At 34.4% G+C, this 16,258-nt stretch overlaps 2 protein-coding genes across 2 annotated transcripts; one reads left to right on the top strand and one right to left on the bottom strand.

The window, feature by feature from the left end:
- Positions 1-569: 569 nt before the first annotated feature.
- On the bottom strand, positions 570-1,591 carry LOC6047165 (exosome complex component RRP43). The gene is made up of 2 exons (XM_001864223.2): positions 1,441-1,591; positions 570-1,385 (listed from the first exon to the last, which is right to left on the bottom strand). The coding sequence occupies exons 1-2, from the start codon at positions 1,458-1,460 to the stop codon at positions 581-583; spliced, it is 825 nt and encodes a 274-aa protein (XP_001864258.2). The 5' UTR covers positions 1,461-1,591; the 3' UTR covers positions 570-580.
- Positions 1,592-4,956: 3,365 nt separating this feature from the next.
- LOC6047164 (G2/mitotic-specific cyclin-A) lies at positions 4,957-15,601 on the top strand. Its single transcript, XM_038255428.1, has 5 exons — positions 4,957-5,582; positions 9,206-9,864; positions 9,961-10,165; positions 14,773-15,020; positions 15,083-15,601. Exons 1-5 carry the CDS (start codon positions 5,388-5,390, stop codon positions 15,291-15,293), a joined length of 1,518 nt encoding a protein of 505 aa, XP_038111356.1. The 5' UTR covers positions 4,957-5,387; the 3' UTR covers positions 15,294-15,601.
- Positions 15,602-16,258: the final 657 nt, after the last annotated feature.

Here is a 16,258-nt window from a genome sequence, read left to right as displayed (position 1 = left end):
AAGGTGATTGGTATCGTCGTCGTCGTACCTTAATACTTTGCACACCTCTTTACCGACGAAAGAACAGTTAAACGATAATAAGCCGGTTTGTTCTTCTCTCTCTCTACTTGCTTTTGATCGGACACCTCGTGGAATCGATTACGGGTTGGTTTATTGAACCAGCTGAACAAGCAAACTTGGTACTTAATAATTGATTCTTTATTTTAAATTTACTTTTTGTTAGTGTTAAAAAGATGTTTTTTATTGTTAAATGAATTATTTAAAATATTTTATGTATTTTATTTTAATTTAAAAATATTAAAAATTTAATTGAGCATGTATTGCATCACATCTACCAACACAAAAAGCCAGTTCTCATCTTATACTTTGCTCTGGCTGGACTTGTTTACGGAAATACAAGGAACGAGTTCGGTTAAAGAGATGCGAGGCAGATGTGACTCTTGAATGTGTTTGTAGAATACCTGACCACAGGTAAAATGCAAGCCAGCTGCTTCGAGACAATTGAGTTGCATTTTCGCAGTTTCAAATTTATCAAGGAATTTCTCAAATCAAGTAAAGAATAAGAAAACTCACCTTCAATCTACTTTTTATTCTTCACCATCGTCTTGATCAGCGCCCGGACGGACTTTTCCCGCTTCATGGCGTTCTCGATGCACTGGTCCAGAAGTTCCTGCTCCACCGGTTCGCCGCCGCTCTTGTTGAAGTAGCTTAACGTGGCGTCACAGATGGTGATGGTGATGGTGGACGTGGCCAGTGCCTCCTCCTCCGCAGTCGGATCCGCCACAATCCTCCCGCAGAGCACCGCAAACGACGTCGTCACTGGAATCGAGCTCAACTTGAGCGCTTCCCGCGGTTCTTCCTCCAGCACCTCCCGTTCGTCCGTGTCCGCGTTGTGGCGCATCCGGGGCAGTGTCAGCGTGTGCAGGGCGGCCACCAGCGCAATCACCGACGCGTCAAACACGCACCCGTCGTGGTCCAGGCAAACCAGGTCGCAGTACAACGCCCAAACGAGCTTTTCCTTCGTGATGCAAAGATCCTTCAAGTTTACACAGCCAGAGTTCAAAATTGCGTCCGCCAGCGAGCAGCTGTAAACCTGGGCCTCCTCGCTGGGCGGTCCCGGACGGTACTTGGGCGAGCACAGCGGCGAAATCTCGATATTCGGCACCAGAAATCCGGTTTCCGGCTCGACCGGTTTCGGAGGCGCCAACTCAGCCTTGATGCCGCACACGACGGTCGTGTTGCCGATCTTGACGATCGACGAACCGTCGGCCGATGTGATCGAGCCAAAGTTGATGGCCAGCGGGCGGAGGTCACCGACTTCCCGCCCATCCGGCCTTATGTTGCTCTCGAGGTGGTCCTTGTAGTATTTGACCGGGTGAATTTTTCTGCGATAAACTTGAAAATTAGAACAAAATACGAGAAATTTAATCAAATACGTACTTGTAAGTTTTAAGATCCATTTCTGAGGCACTTTGCAATCAAAAACTATTGAAACAAGAGCAAAAACAAAAAATCCTCAACTCAACATGTGTTCAGCATTCCTTTTGTTTATGTTTTGGTTGGCGGCATTTTGGTTATGTTTTCTTTTTGCTCGCTCATTCGCTGCAGCTGTCAAAGCTGTACTAAAAATTTGAAATTTCAAAAATTTGGTGGGGATTGCAGCCTTGCCAGATGTGCCTTGAGAGAAACTGAAAAATCTGTACGGTATGTTACAGACATACCGGCAAGATACAGATTTTTTCACAAAATACAGATTTCTACAGAAAAATGGGACTTGGAAACATGATTTTATTTAACGATATTGTTTTTAGCAGAATTTAGCTTAGGCCGATGCAAATATTTAAAAAAGTTGTTGTCGGCTATGCTCGAGATCGAGGGGGTTTAAAGGCTGGTATGCAGATCGGAAGGAAAGGGGTCAAGAAACAGCTTTACGAACAGCAGAACAAAGGAGAGGGAGCGATTTATTGGGGCTTTTCTTCGCCCTCTCTGGCTTGCTTGCGCTGCCGCTGCTGCCCATTTGATTTTTCCTTGACCGGTTCCTTCCGAAGTGCGTATACCGCTTAAATTTTAATTACAAGCCATGGACATAACATTGAATGACAAAAGTGTTTTGAAATGCATTTTACACTAGTTTAGTTGTTTTGCAATAATTAGTTTTAAAAAAATGTAAAATTTGACGAAATCAAAAAAATTTACGAAAAAAAGGTTTGTACCTAGGTTTGTACATTGAAAGTTTTCAAAAATGCATATTTTTTAAAATAAACCAAAACATGCTTAGAAGGATTTTAAACGCAGCGAAATTCATTTTAAATTGATGTCAGATTATTGCACTTGCATTTCCATTGAAATTTTTAAGTTTTTTGAAAAAAATATTTTTTCCCTCTGATTTTTCGGGTCGATTTTTGAAGGGGAGGGTAACAAAAACTTCAAAAAATATTTGTACCAGCCTCACAAAAGAAAATCAAGAATTAAAAAAAAATCGGAAAATAAAAATAAAAGATTTTGTTCTTAAACTCTAGAGCTATTTTTACGGTCCTATAAGCTATTTTGTTTCTTATGATTTAGGATACATTAAATAAAATCTAGAACTGTTAATCCAATGATATTTTTTGTTTTACTTTTTAGGTTTTTTTAGGCGGTCTAAAAAATTCCCAGAAAGCAAAAAGTGAAAATGTCGTTTATTGATAAAATATACCTGCAGAATTTAAGAAATTTTAGAATTTTAGAATTTTAGAATTTTAGAATTTTAGAATTTTAGAATTTTAGAATTTTAGAATTTTAGAATTTTAGAATTTTAGAATTTTAGAATTTTAGAATTTTAGAATTTTAGAATTTTAGAATTTTAGAATTTTAGAATTTTAGAATTTTAGAATTTTAGAATTTTAGAATTTTAGAATTTTAGAATTTTAGAATTTTAGAATTTTAGAATTTTAGAATCTGAGAATTTTAGAATTTTAGAATTTTAGAATTTTAGAATTTTAGAATTTTAGAATTTTAGAATTTTAGAATTTTAGAATTTTAGAATTTTAGAATTTGAGAATTTGAGAATTTTAGAATTTTAGAATTTTAGAATTTTAGAATTTTAGAATTTTAGAATTTTAGAATTTTAGAATTTTAGAATTTTAGAATTTTAGAATTTTAGAATTCTAGAATTTTAGAATTTTAGAATTTTAGAATTTTAGAATTTTAGAATTTTAGAATTTTAGAATTTTAGAATTTTAGAATTTTAGAATTTTAGAATTTTAGAATTTTAGAATTTTAGAATTTTAGAATTTTAGAATTTTAGAATTTTAGAATTTTAGAATTTTAGAATTTTAGAATTTTAGAATTTTAGAATTTTAGAATTTTAGAATTTTAGAATTTTAGAATTTTAGAATTTTAGAATTTTAGAATTTTAGAATTTTAGAATTTTAGAATTTTAGAATTTTAGAATTTTAGAATTTTAGAATTTTAGAATTTTAGAATTTTAGAATTTTAGAATTTTAGAATTTTAGAATTTTAGAATTTTAGAATTTTAGAATTTTAGAATTTTAGAATTTTAGAATTTTAGAATTTTAGAATTTTAGAATTTTAGAATTTTAGAATTTTAGAATTTTAGAATTTTAGAATTTTAGAATTTTAGAATTTTAGAATTTTAAATTTTAGAATTTTAGAATTTTAGAATTTTAGAATTTTAGAATTTTAGAATTTTAGAATTTTAGAATTTTAGAATTTAGAATTTTAAATTTTAGAATTTTAGAATTTTAGAATTTTAGAATTTTAGAATTTTAGAATTTTAGAATTTTAGAATTTTAGAATTTTAGAATTTTAGAATTTTAGAATTTTAGAATTTTAGAATTTTAGAATTTTAGAATTTTAGAATTTTAGAATTTTAGAATTTTAGAATTTTAGAATTTTAAATTTTAGAATTTTAGAATTTTAGAATTTTAGAATTTTAGAATTTTAGAATTTTAGAATTTTAGAATTTTAGAATTTTAGAATTTTAGAATTTTAGAATTTTAGAATTTTAGAATTTTAGAATTTTAGAATTTTAGAATTTTAGAATTTTAGAATTTTAGAATTTTAGAATTTTAGAATTTTAGAATTTTAGAATTTTAGAATTTTAGAATTTTAGAATTTTAGAATTTTAGAATTTTAGAATTTTAGAATTTTAGAATTTTAGAATTTTAGAATTTTAGAATTTTAGAATTTTAGAATTTTAGAATTTTAGAATTTTAGAATTTTAGAATTTTAGAATTTTAGAATTTTAGAATTTTAGAATTTTAGAATTTTAGAATATTAGAATTTTAGAATTTTAGAATTTTAGAATTTTAGAATTTTAGAATTTTAGAATTTTAGAATTTTAGAATTTTAGAATTTTAGAATTTTAGAATTTTAGAATTTTAGAATTTTAGAATTTTAGAATTTTAGAATTTTAGAATTTTAGAATTTTAGAATTTTAGAATTTTAGAATTTTAGAATTTTAGAATTTTAGAATTTTAGAATTTTAGAATTTTAGAATTTTAGAATTTTAGAATTTTAGAATTTTAGAATTTTTAATGAGTCTATTCATGCTTTAAACTCGTGCGGAACTAGCGCGAGTTTATTCAAAGAAACACTTTGACAGCTCTGAGTGCGGCACTCCGTGTGGAACTAGCCGTCAAACGAACGTACCATAAATGTACTACTTGGTTCAAACTTGGTTTTGTGCTTTTGAAAGCTGACTGGTGGTTCAAATCCTAAACACACGACTTCCGAAGGGCTATCAGCAAATTTGAATCCGCTCAATCGTAGACAGTTCCGTTTCTCAAATAGAATCTGTACTTCACTTCAATTTTACGTGGCTGAATACAGAGTTCCACAGATTGAAGATACAGACATCTCTAAAATAGAAGCGGCAACCCGGTCTGCGGCCGTTTGTACTAAACTCCTCTTTTTAGTACTGGGCGGCCGTTTCAGCTGGCGCTGGTTGAACTCCCTCCATTTATTTGCTATTTCGCGTCGCAAGAGGTAAATGCTCGTCCGGAACATTCCTGTCCTTGGACCAACCAACATCAGAGCGAGAGCAAGAGGCGAGTAACCCAAGCCCGATAAAAACACCCCAAGAACCGATAATGTGGAATTAGTGTGATTGTGCGCCGGAAGCAGCTGCGTTGCAGGATTAAACCCCGAGGATTCCGGAGAAGAAGAAAAAAAAAGTGCGTAAGTAGCTCAGAAAAGGACGCGTCAGCGGGAGAGAGACGAAGCGAGGTGAGGTACCGTGCACTAGAGCGAAACAGCTTGCTTGAGGAGAGACACACTTTGAAGGAATCGCAGCAGGCCAAACGGGCACGCGACGCGCACAAAGGCAAAAACAATAGACAAGACAACAAAAGTCAACAGCCAACGGGCAAAGTAAAGAAAAAGCAATGGCGACCGGATTCAGAATTCACGAGGACCTCACCGAGAAGGAGAACCAGGTGCAGCTCGCCGGAAAGTCGGTCAATGTGGGCGCCGGACTCAAGCAGCAGATCCAGCAGCGGTCCACTTTTGGGGTGCTGAACAACTTGGCCGGAAATGGACGGACGGCGGCGGTCCTGGCGAACATTGGCGGGGACAAGGCGGTGAGTTTTGGGGGGAAGGGTGGACATTCCGGTGTCAGGAGGGGTAAATGGGAAGGGTCATATAATTTGGTTTGAAAGTTCTTTTCGTAGTCAACATTATTGTTGTGTAAGTGTTGATTTTTGTGTAATATTTTATTCTCAATTACCGAATTCGTTAAATATATCTAAGTGTGTACTAATATTTTGAGAATGTGTATTTCCAAAAGAATCGGATAATCGAGGAAGTTAAACATAAATTCTTATTCAAGTGGATTTTTTATTGAAAAAAAATACAAATTTAAATATCAAAATTTCAACATGAACTTACACACTTAGATTTATTTTTCGAATTCGGTAAAGTTTACATCGGTAAACAATCTGTCAAAATGAACTAAATTTTACCGAATATCGGTTGTACAATGAACAATAAAGAACTTAATTACCGATTTTCGGTAAGTTTTTACAAGATGCAAAAAGAAGATATTTCACCGCGAGTCGCACATTTATCCAACGAGGTTTACCGAGCTGGATGAATACGACGAGTGCTGGAAAAAAATCAAGTTCTGCAACAAATTAGGTTTTACAGCGTGACGTCACGAGCGCACACGCACACACATTTTTACTTAGACACACGTGCAAAAAATGTAAACAGTGCAGCCGAACTGTCAAATTTCTAAACTAAAAATCAAGTCGGCGTAAAACCTAATTGCTTACAATTTTTTTTTTTGCAATTCCGAATTTTAAGAATGTTGTGTCAAACATGTGTTTAGTAAATTCACCGTTCAAATCAGAAAAAAATATATTGGAAAATGCTACTTTTTGCAATTCCGTCGTGAAACTACTTCCTTTCCTGTCATTCTTGAACGACGAAAAAGCCTACTTTTCTTTACCAAAAATAACAGAATCGAATAGCAAAACTTTTCAAATTAGTTCTGAAAAGTTGAACTTTTCAGCACTTGTTTCGAAAAGTAACACTTTTCAACCTATTTTTTATTTAAACGATTTATTTACAAAATACATGAAAATTTGACTTAAAATTTCACTCAATCAGGGTGGCCACTCAAGTCGGGAAATCGGGAAAGTCGGGAATTCGCCAAAATCCGCAAAAAAAATGGAAAAAGTCGGGAATTTACGATTTTTTTTTTTTTTTGTCAAAAAGTCGGGATTTCTTGGCATACTTGTTTGAAAATAATTTTTCAACTTTTAAATAATTTTGTTTTTTTTTACAATTTTAAAATTGAATACACTGAATTCTGGTTTAGTAACTTACTTGAAATTTAAGGTTCTTTCCACTATTTCAATATATTTGAGTATGGAAAAGCTGTTTAAGACATTCAAAATCTTAATGAATATTGGATGCCTTTGACACAGATTTTCATAATATTTTTTTTATGAATCCAAAGATCTTTATTAATTAATGTTTTATCAAACAAGAGGTACAGTTAAAGAAAAAATATTGTAAAAATAGAGCCTAATGGTCAGCTTAGCTTATGACAACTTGAATTTGGCAATTTTTTTTTTGTGAATATTTTTAATTGTTTAACTAAATTCATTAAGTAATTTATAATATGTTTTTTTTTTCCAAATATTGCCCTTGAACTTTTTTTGAGAGTATGGAAAAATTACATACTATAGAGAAACCTTGATTTTCAGTTTTCGGAAAACTTAAATATCGAATAAAAACCAAGAAGAAAATATTGAAATTGCATAAAAAAAATAATCCAGGATTTTTTTAGTTTATTGCAAAATTGTTTAAAAAATTTGTCTCTTCAAACATATTGCTTAAAATATGTGGGAAAACACAAATCATATCAAACTGAGTTTTCATTGAAAAAAATATATAAAAAAAGAGTTAAATACTGGCCACTGGATAAATTAACATTGATTAAAAAAAACAATATCAAAAATTACAAAATTAAAAAGGGAACTTGGCAAAAACATTTTTTATGAATTCCTTGGCATTATTCTAAATCCTTTGAAAGAATAATAACAGCAATTATGTTGAAATCGTTCTTTGATTGAAAATGATTATGAAATATAAAAAATAGGAACGAAGTTTTAAGTTCAGTTATCCTTAACTTTTTGACAGTTCCAGTTGAATAACATGGAAGTTATAAGTCTTGTTGATCTTTCGATTAGGCCGATGCAAATATTTAAAAAAGTTTTTGTCCCTCGGCCCTGGCCGAGGTCAAGGGGGGGGGGCAAAAAAATAAAAAAATATAAAAATTTAAATAACAAGCCATAGTCTTCACATTTAAATGAAAAAAGTGTTTTAAAATGCATTTTACACTAGTTCAGTTGTTTTGCAATCATTAGTTTTCAAAAAATCTAAGATCTGACAAAAACAAAAATTTTATCGAAAAAAAAGATTTTGCAACGAAAATTTTCAAAAAATCTCAAGATTTTTTAATAAACCCAGACATGCTAAAAATGATTTTAAACGCAGGAGAATGTATTTTGAATTGATTTCAGCTGGTTGCACTTGAATTTTCATTGAAATTTTGAAGTTTATTGTAAAAATATTTTTTTTGCCCCCTGATTTTTCGGGCCAATTTAGAAGGGGGGGGTGACAAAAACTTTTAAAAATATTTGTACCAGCCTTATATTTCAAAGATTAATTGGTTGTATTTCTACTCTGTTTCTGTATTTATAAAAAAAATGCCTATAGCTGGATTTTTTAAAATTCATTTAGAATTATTTTTCGGTTATTGGTATTGACTTTTCTTATAGAAAGTGTTATGTTTGAAATCATTTTTTAGATAAGAAATGCCTATTATTTGAGCATACTGGAAAAGTCGGGAAAAAGTCGGGAATTTGAAAATGGGCTTTGAGTGGTCACCCTGCTCAATGGGTGTTTTTCGGAATTGCAAAAAATGTAGAACTCGTTGCAAAACTTGATTTTTTCAGCACTCTTCGTATTTATCCAACTCGGTGTACTTCGTTGGATAAATGTACGACTCGTGCTGAAAAGGTATTGATTTTCCATTCTGTTAATTTTTGTAGAGAAAGGAAGGCCGTTTCGCGAGTTTCACGACGGAATTGCAAAAACATATTGTTCACAAATTCTGAGAAATTTTTGCCTTTTTTTTTTTTTTTTTTTTGAAAGAATAATAACTGTCATCATGTTTTAGCGTATCTTGGTAAAATTAAATAAAATTCAAATTAGGTTGCTTTTAACTTTCTACACTCCTCTTTTCTTTTCCAGTTGAAATCGAGGCTCAAAAATTTTAATGTTGGGATATTTAAAAAGTAAATTTAGATTTTTTTTTTATTTCTAATGAAAAATTAATAATTTAATATGAAGAGGCTGCTTGATTAAGTTTTCTTTTTGTTTTTAGTTTGTCTTATTTCATCTTTAGCTTTTTAATATCTTGTTTTATGTTAGTTCCTGGTATTTTACAATTTCCAGTTTTGCTATTTTGTGTTTTTAATATTTTTCTAACCACTTTTTCATGAGTGTTTTTTCACGTTTATGCTGTATGCTCATGTAGAGACAAACAAACGCTGATAGTTTCATCCAAATCGGGGCACATCGATACGTCATGTGACACTCTTGAAAAAACTCGCTCTTTAAAACAGTGTAATTTTGTGTCGGAAATCACTTTCTTATAAAAACTAACTCGGAGTTTTCTCAATCTTCGCAGGCCCTGAAGGATCCCAAACTCAAGGTCAAACCCTCGGTGCTGTCCAAGCAAACCAAAAATGTGGACGAAAACGCCATCGTCATTCCGTCGGTCACCCACGCCAAGACCGTCCTCCCGAAACCCGCCGAACCGTTCAAGACCTTCCAGGTGTACGACGACTCCAAGGAAAACAGCAAGCTTACCGCCAAGGCGACCACCAAGGACGAATCGCTCGCGGACGCCGCCAAGCGGGAACCGCTGCAGGAGCTCAAGAATGCCGAACTGCTCGAAACCCCGATGTCCGTGTCCGAGTCCCTCTCGCCCATGTCGGTGGACAAGTCGGTGGCGCTGATCGAGGCGGACTCCTCGCTTGCGGTCCCGCGCAATGACCGCGAGCGCTTCTTCGAGGTCGAAGAGTACCAGGTGGACATTCTGGCGTACCTGCGCGAGGCCGAAAAGCGCCACCGCCCGAAGCCGCTGTACATGAAGAAGCAGCCGGACATTAACCAATCGATGCGCACCATTCTGGTCGATTGGCTCGTCGAGGTGTGCGAGGAGTACCGACTGCAGAACGAAACGCTCTGTCTGGCCATCTCGTACATTGACCGGTTCCTCAGCTTCATGTCGGTGGTGCGCGCCAAACTGCAGCTGGTCGGCACAGCTGCCATGTTCATCGCCGCGTAAGTCACCGGCCCAATTGTCCCTCGCGTTTACGCTTTACGCAACCTTCTTAACCGTTTTTGTCTCTTTCTTCCCTCCTTTCTTGAAATCTGCAGCAAGTACGAGGAGATTTACCCGCCAGATGTGGGCGAGTTTGTGTACATCACCGACGACACGTACAGCAAAACGCAAGTGCTGCGTATGGAGCAACTCATCCTGAAGGTCCTCGGGTTCGATCTGTCCGTACCAACGACTTTGGTATTCACCTCCGTCTACTGCGTCATGAACGACGTGCCCGACAAGGTCAAGTACATGTGCATGGTGAGTGTGAGCGATGCGATTCTGCAAGGAGGAACCTGTGCAATTATTAGTCAAACCAATCGTAGAATGGGGCAGCGAATGACCGAAAGGTTAAAGCTGTCAGAAATAAAGAACTACACTCAACCCCCGGTGGTTGGTCACTTTTTCGTTTGACACTTTTTTAGTTTGTACCCCGTTGGTTGGTCAAAGTCAAACTAAAAAGTGACGAACTGTCACTTTTTACACGGCGCTCACTCACACTATCAAAACAAACTTTTGGTAGTGTGTGTGAACTCCGTGTAAAAGAGGTGTCAAACTAAAAAGTGACCCCGTTAGTTTGACAACAGTTGGTGTCAAACCATCGGGGTTTGAGTGTAACAACAAAAAACAATCGTTGAATGGGCAGCGAATGATTGCGTCCAGACTCGATTATAAAAACATATTTAACCAAGGTTGTTAATCGATAAAATTATCGTCGGGACGATAACGATAATCTATCGTTATCGCGATAGTTCTAATGGCGATAACCTCCTATTTAAAACTCATTTCAAAAATCTTTCTAAGATCGATTTAATTCAACCATATCATGTTAATTTTTAATCTTTTCATTGAGAATATTTTTTTTTAATCCAGGGTTGTTACGAACGGCGCTGATAGCATGAATTCGCTGGATAATTTTTCAAATTATAAAGACAAATATTATCAGGAATTAGGTTAATTTGTTTTTTTTTCGCTGAGTGCAAAAATTTCGATTTCTCAGAAGTTGTTGAATTTTCTTCCGTAAAAATTGTTTGTGTTTTCTCAATAGCTTCTTATTTTAACGTTATCTTCATGAAGAATTTTTTTAAATTGAGGATGTCATGAATAAATTTATTACCAAACTCAATTTATTTTATAACATCTGGTTACCAGCTCTGAATATTTGGCTTCTTTTGTGTTATGAGTAATGTTCTTTAACTTTTCCCCCAAAGATATAGACATTAGGATGTAACAAAAATGATTATTGGGACTTGTTCCGGTGAACGTACTGTACTAAAATCCCAAATATTAGCTTGATTGGACGTAACAGAAGCTGGTTCTCCACTTTTGAATTTGAGATGGATTTTAACCCCTAGAAAGAATTTTTTTCCTAATTTAATCATTGTTGGGGAAAAAATAAAGAGATTAAGATTCTAGAAAAAGCTTCAACAATCAAAATTCAAAGTTTTAAAAATAAAAAATAAATCAAATCATTTTTGATTTTTATTGTTTTTTTTTTTAATTATTTTTTTTAATTCAGATTCAAAAAATAAAAAAAATATCTGAGGGTGGTAAAATTTTTATTTAAAGTTTTGGTCACCCTCCTCTTTTCCACCCTTTCTGAATAGTTGTCCCGAAAAACAGGGGGCAAAAAAAATCATTTTTTTTTCTAAATTTCAATGAAAATTCAACTTAAATCAATTGAATATTTTTATTGCCTTAAGAATTTTTCAAAAAAATTAAAATTTTTGGTTTTGAAAACTAATGATTGCAAAAAAAACTGAACTATTGTAAAATGTATTTTAAAACACTTTTGGCATTAAAGTGATGAGACTGTTTAGATTTTTTTTTTTTTTACTCAATACCTTTGGAGCATTTTTGGAGTCATATTTTAGGTTAGAGAAATGTTGAGAAGAAATTAATACAAATTTTGTGCTTCGATTTTTCTGAGTGACACTTGAAGTCATCGAGTAAGAACTGTATAAAAAAAATTAAAATCCCTAGATTTACGATTTTTTGCGTTCTGAAATTTGGCCTTGTAAGGCTGTTCTGGATTTAAAATTGCATTTATCGAATACAACATTAATTAAACGTTTGTTATTTTTGCGTTTCTTTTCACGGAGTTTAATTATTGTTCTTAAATACTTTTTTTTTTCATAAGCAATGAAATCATTCTAAAACTCTCTTGTGTGTTTGTCGCAATTTTTTTTTTTCTAAAAATGGCGCGGATTGGATTTTTGAACGGCGCGGATTTTTTTCCGACTTCTCCGTAACAACCCTGAAAATCTAGTTAGTTTCAAAGTGAAATATGTATTCAAAATTGTTCACAAAATACCGTTTTTTTTTAAGTACTCAAATTTTCATAATTTGCGATATGGGTATCAAACGAAGCGAAATTAGGTATGCTTTTTCAATATATTGGAGTTTTTTTCGGAAAATACTGAAATTTTCACAAAATACCGTATTTTTCGAAAATACTTGAAAATTTTAAAATTTACAATATAGGTATCGAACGAATTGAAGTTTCGTATGCTTTATCACTTTATTAGTGTCTGTTTTTTGAAAATACTATTTTTTTCACAAATTACCGTATTTTTGTATAAAATACTCAAATTTTAAAAATATACAATATGGGTATCGAACGAAGCAAAATTTTGCATGTGTTTTTTTTGTATTTTTCAAAAAAAACTCAAATAAAGTAAAAAAGCATTTGTGAACATTTTAGTATTTTTCTAAAAAAAAATCTCTTTTAGACTGAAAAAGCAAACCAAATTTAATTTCGCTTGATACCCATATTGCAAATTTTGAGTTTTTGATATTTTCGAAAAAAATACGGTATTTTGTGAAAATTTTAGTTTTGAACAAAAATATTTCAAATTAAGAAAATTTTAGTACAGTCATCCCTCATATTCGGAACAGTTCACAGATCGGCCAATGTTCAAAAAATCATAGAAAATCGATAATTGAACTTAATGACTCGCTTTTACCTTCATTTGAAAGCTTTTCTTGAGATCTTTCGAATGATGTATCAAACAACTTCAAATCTGAACTTTTATATCAAGTTTTTTGAGAAACACTTTGACCCTTGAAATCCACAAATTCGGAACACTTTTTTCTTACGGATGTAAACAAACTTTGGTTATCTCATGAGTACACAATTTTTACAAAATAATGACTTCACGCACTGAAACCAACGAAATTCAAGCTTAGTTATGTTTCATGAATGGTCTGATAACTTTTTTTTGTGAAAATATTAGTTAAATTCAGGTGTTTCACAATTGCGGGAGGCACAATAACATCCCACAACTATGGAACATGCTATTTGGAGGCAGTATTTAGCGGCTCAGGATAAAATAGACTTGAGATGCAGTTTTTTGTTTTAAAGGCACTACTTTTATTAGTGAAATAGCAAGAGAATGGCCAAATAAAGGTCCTAATAATAGTAGGGTCGACAGAAAAGATGCATTTGTCATGCTTTTGACAAATTATCACAAAAGTGTTCCGAATATGTGGGATGACTGTACCTTCGAAAAAAATACGCTAATTTGTGACAAATTTTTGAGCACATACTGTGAAACTTATTACACTCAGAAAAAAGTACTGGCAAAATCCATAAGAAAGTCTTATGACCTTTCGACATCAGGATTTTATTCGGATGTCATAAGATTTTCTTATGGCTGGGAGGGGAAATTTGACAAAGCCGTCAATTAAGATTTCCTTTGAGTTATCTTATGACATTCATAGATGGAATTGTGTAAAGAATATATGGCAATGCTCATGGAGATCATATTAACATACATTGTTTTTTTACCCATTTTTCTTATTTTTAATTGAATAAAAACAAAAGTTTATTTAAATTTTAAACGAGTATATTTTTGAATTATCGTAATATAACCAAAACTTCATTTCATTTTTGCTTCGAGGAGATGTTTTTCCCACTGCCCCACTGTTCCTCCGGTGCTCGTCGTCCCGTTGGTTTCCACTGCCTCCGGTTTAATCGTCTTTTGCTGGTGATTCGGCATGTTCTGCCGGATGGCCAACATCTTCGGCATAACCGCGTGTCAATCAAAATTAAACCCCTTTGACCGCTGCTCGGAACTGTCCTCACCGATGCTATTCTGATGCTGAGAAGGGCCGCCGGCGGAACCAACAGCCATTGATGTTACCTAAAATACCAAAACAAAATATTCAACTTCGAACCAAAACCCACGAAACACCCGCCACAGAACTTACCTGAGTCTTGGAGGTCGCGGTAATTAATAAAATTTATTCGTCCGATCAGAAACTCATAGCGGCGGCGGCAGCTTTGTGAAGTAGTTACCGGAACGAATAACGGGGCGATTTGGAGTCGCGAGCGTTCAAAATTGTCTGCTCGATCCGTCCTTTTGCCATCTTGAAATGTCAAAAAATTTCACACTAGCATCTTACGCGAAAACCATTGAAAAATTACAGATGAATTCCATTAGAATTTCTTATGAAGTTCATAGTCTATCAACAGTGGACCAAATACATAAGTAAAGTTTAGTTATAACCATATGAATTTATAGTGACGGTCATAAGATTGTCTATAAAAATCGCGAGAGGCATAAGATGTAGACTTATGAAAATCTTACATTCTTTTTCCTCAGTGTAGATTTTCTAAAAATATATTCTTGGAGAAAGTATTGAAAATTTAACATGATATGGTTGAATTAAGTCGATTTTAGAAAGATTATAAAAATGAGTAATCGTCCATTATGAGTAACCGATAGAATTATCGAAATAACGATGACGATAGAACTATCGATATCGAGCCTCGATAATTTTATCACTAACAACCTTAATTCAAACCAAAAACTTATGTTCTTTCTTCTTCGTCCCTTCACCCCTCCTCCCACTATCCCCCTCAGTATCTCTGCGAGCTGTCGCTGCTGGACGCCGATCCGTACCTCACCTACCTGCCGTCCAAGATCGCGGCCGGTGCGCTCGCTCTCTCCCGCTACACGCTCGATCTGCCCGTCTGGTCGCGGATGCTCGAGACGAACGTCGGCTACCGGCTCGAGGACCTGCGCGACATCATCCTGGACCTCAACAAGACGCACCAGCGGGCCGAATCGATGGCCCAGCAAGCGATCCAGGAGAAGTTCAAGGCCAACAAGTGAGTTTCGCGGGGGCTTATGTCTGTTTAAGCGGACACTAATTCCGATTTGCCGGTTTCAGATATATGCAAGTGTCCACCATTCCGGCGGTGGAACTGTCCGAGGAAACGTTCGACAAGATGTGCAAATCGCTGGCCGCGATAGCGTCCGCGGCTGCCGAAGCGGAATCGACGACGGCGGTGCCTGCTGGGAGCAGCACAGTGGAAGGAACCGCCCCGCTAAGTCACAACGATTCCATGCGGGAGATGATGTCCTCGTTGTTGTTTGTCTGAGCGCCTCCCCCAGTTTCCCCAACCCCCCTCCCGGAAGTCCCCCCAACTTTTTTTCTGTTACGATAGGTTTATAATTTGAATAATTTTATTCGCGTTTTGTCCTATTTTATTTTTATGCCGGTTTTACCCCACACTCCCACACATTACGAAGCCTGCCTAAGAACACTGCTTAACCGTAAACCTAAGCTCCCGTTTTTTTCGTGTTTTGTTTTCCCCCCGCGCGCGCGCCCAGACTTTGTGTGTAATTTGACGAATTGAAACGCCTATTTATATTTAATAAAAATGCCCACTCAACGAAGACGCAGAACAAACTTCTCTGAACCCTTTTTTGTTGAAACCAGTAACATTAGGTTGTAATTTATATGTTTTTTTTTTAACACTTTCGCACATTCTAGGCCACAGCAGTACAATGATGAGTTAACAAACAAACATACAAAAAAAAGACGTTAGAAAATAAGTGAAACTTATCCAACCCTTACTCGAATGCACTCACAAAAATACAAAAATAAGAGCAAGGTGAAACTTTCCCATCTGTTTACAGTACGCTTACAAAGAAAAAAAGACAGAACCATTTATATTGCCTTTTTAACACTAACTTGTAGAAAACTAATATTTCCCCCTTCCCACACATTTTTTGCTATCTATTTTTTTCTCTCCAAGGTAATTTTAAGATTTAGGGCAATTTAGTGTTTTACAAGGTGGACCCACGGTGCCACGCGTGAGGAGTCTAATGTTTAAGCGATACTTTAAATCTACCGAACCGAAACACACACACACAATAAAAAGAACAATAAAATAAGTCCATTGACAAATAAAAAAAGGAACGCAAAAAATTGGATTTTTATTTTGTGAGTGAAACCTTCCTAGTTAAAAGCTATTTCAATTTAGAAACTCTATTTTAAGTTGAGCATTCGTATAAGTTCAACAAAAATACATAATATTATCTCGGGTTAGTTTTCAAAAGG

The sequence above is a fragment of the Culex quinquefasciatus genome, chromosome 2 (assembly GCF_015732765.1).
Source record: "Culex quinquefasciatus strain JHB chromosome 2, VPISU_Cqui_1.0_pri_paternal, whole genome shotgun sequence".
NCBI classification, from domain to species: Eukaryota; Metazoa; Arthropoda; class Insecta; order Diptera; family Culicidae; genus Culex; species Culex quinquefasciatus.
Note: the sequence above shows the minus strand (reverse complement) of the source record. Positions and strands in the feature narration are given on the sequence as shown.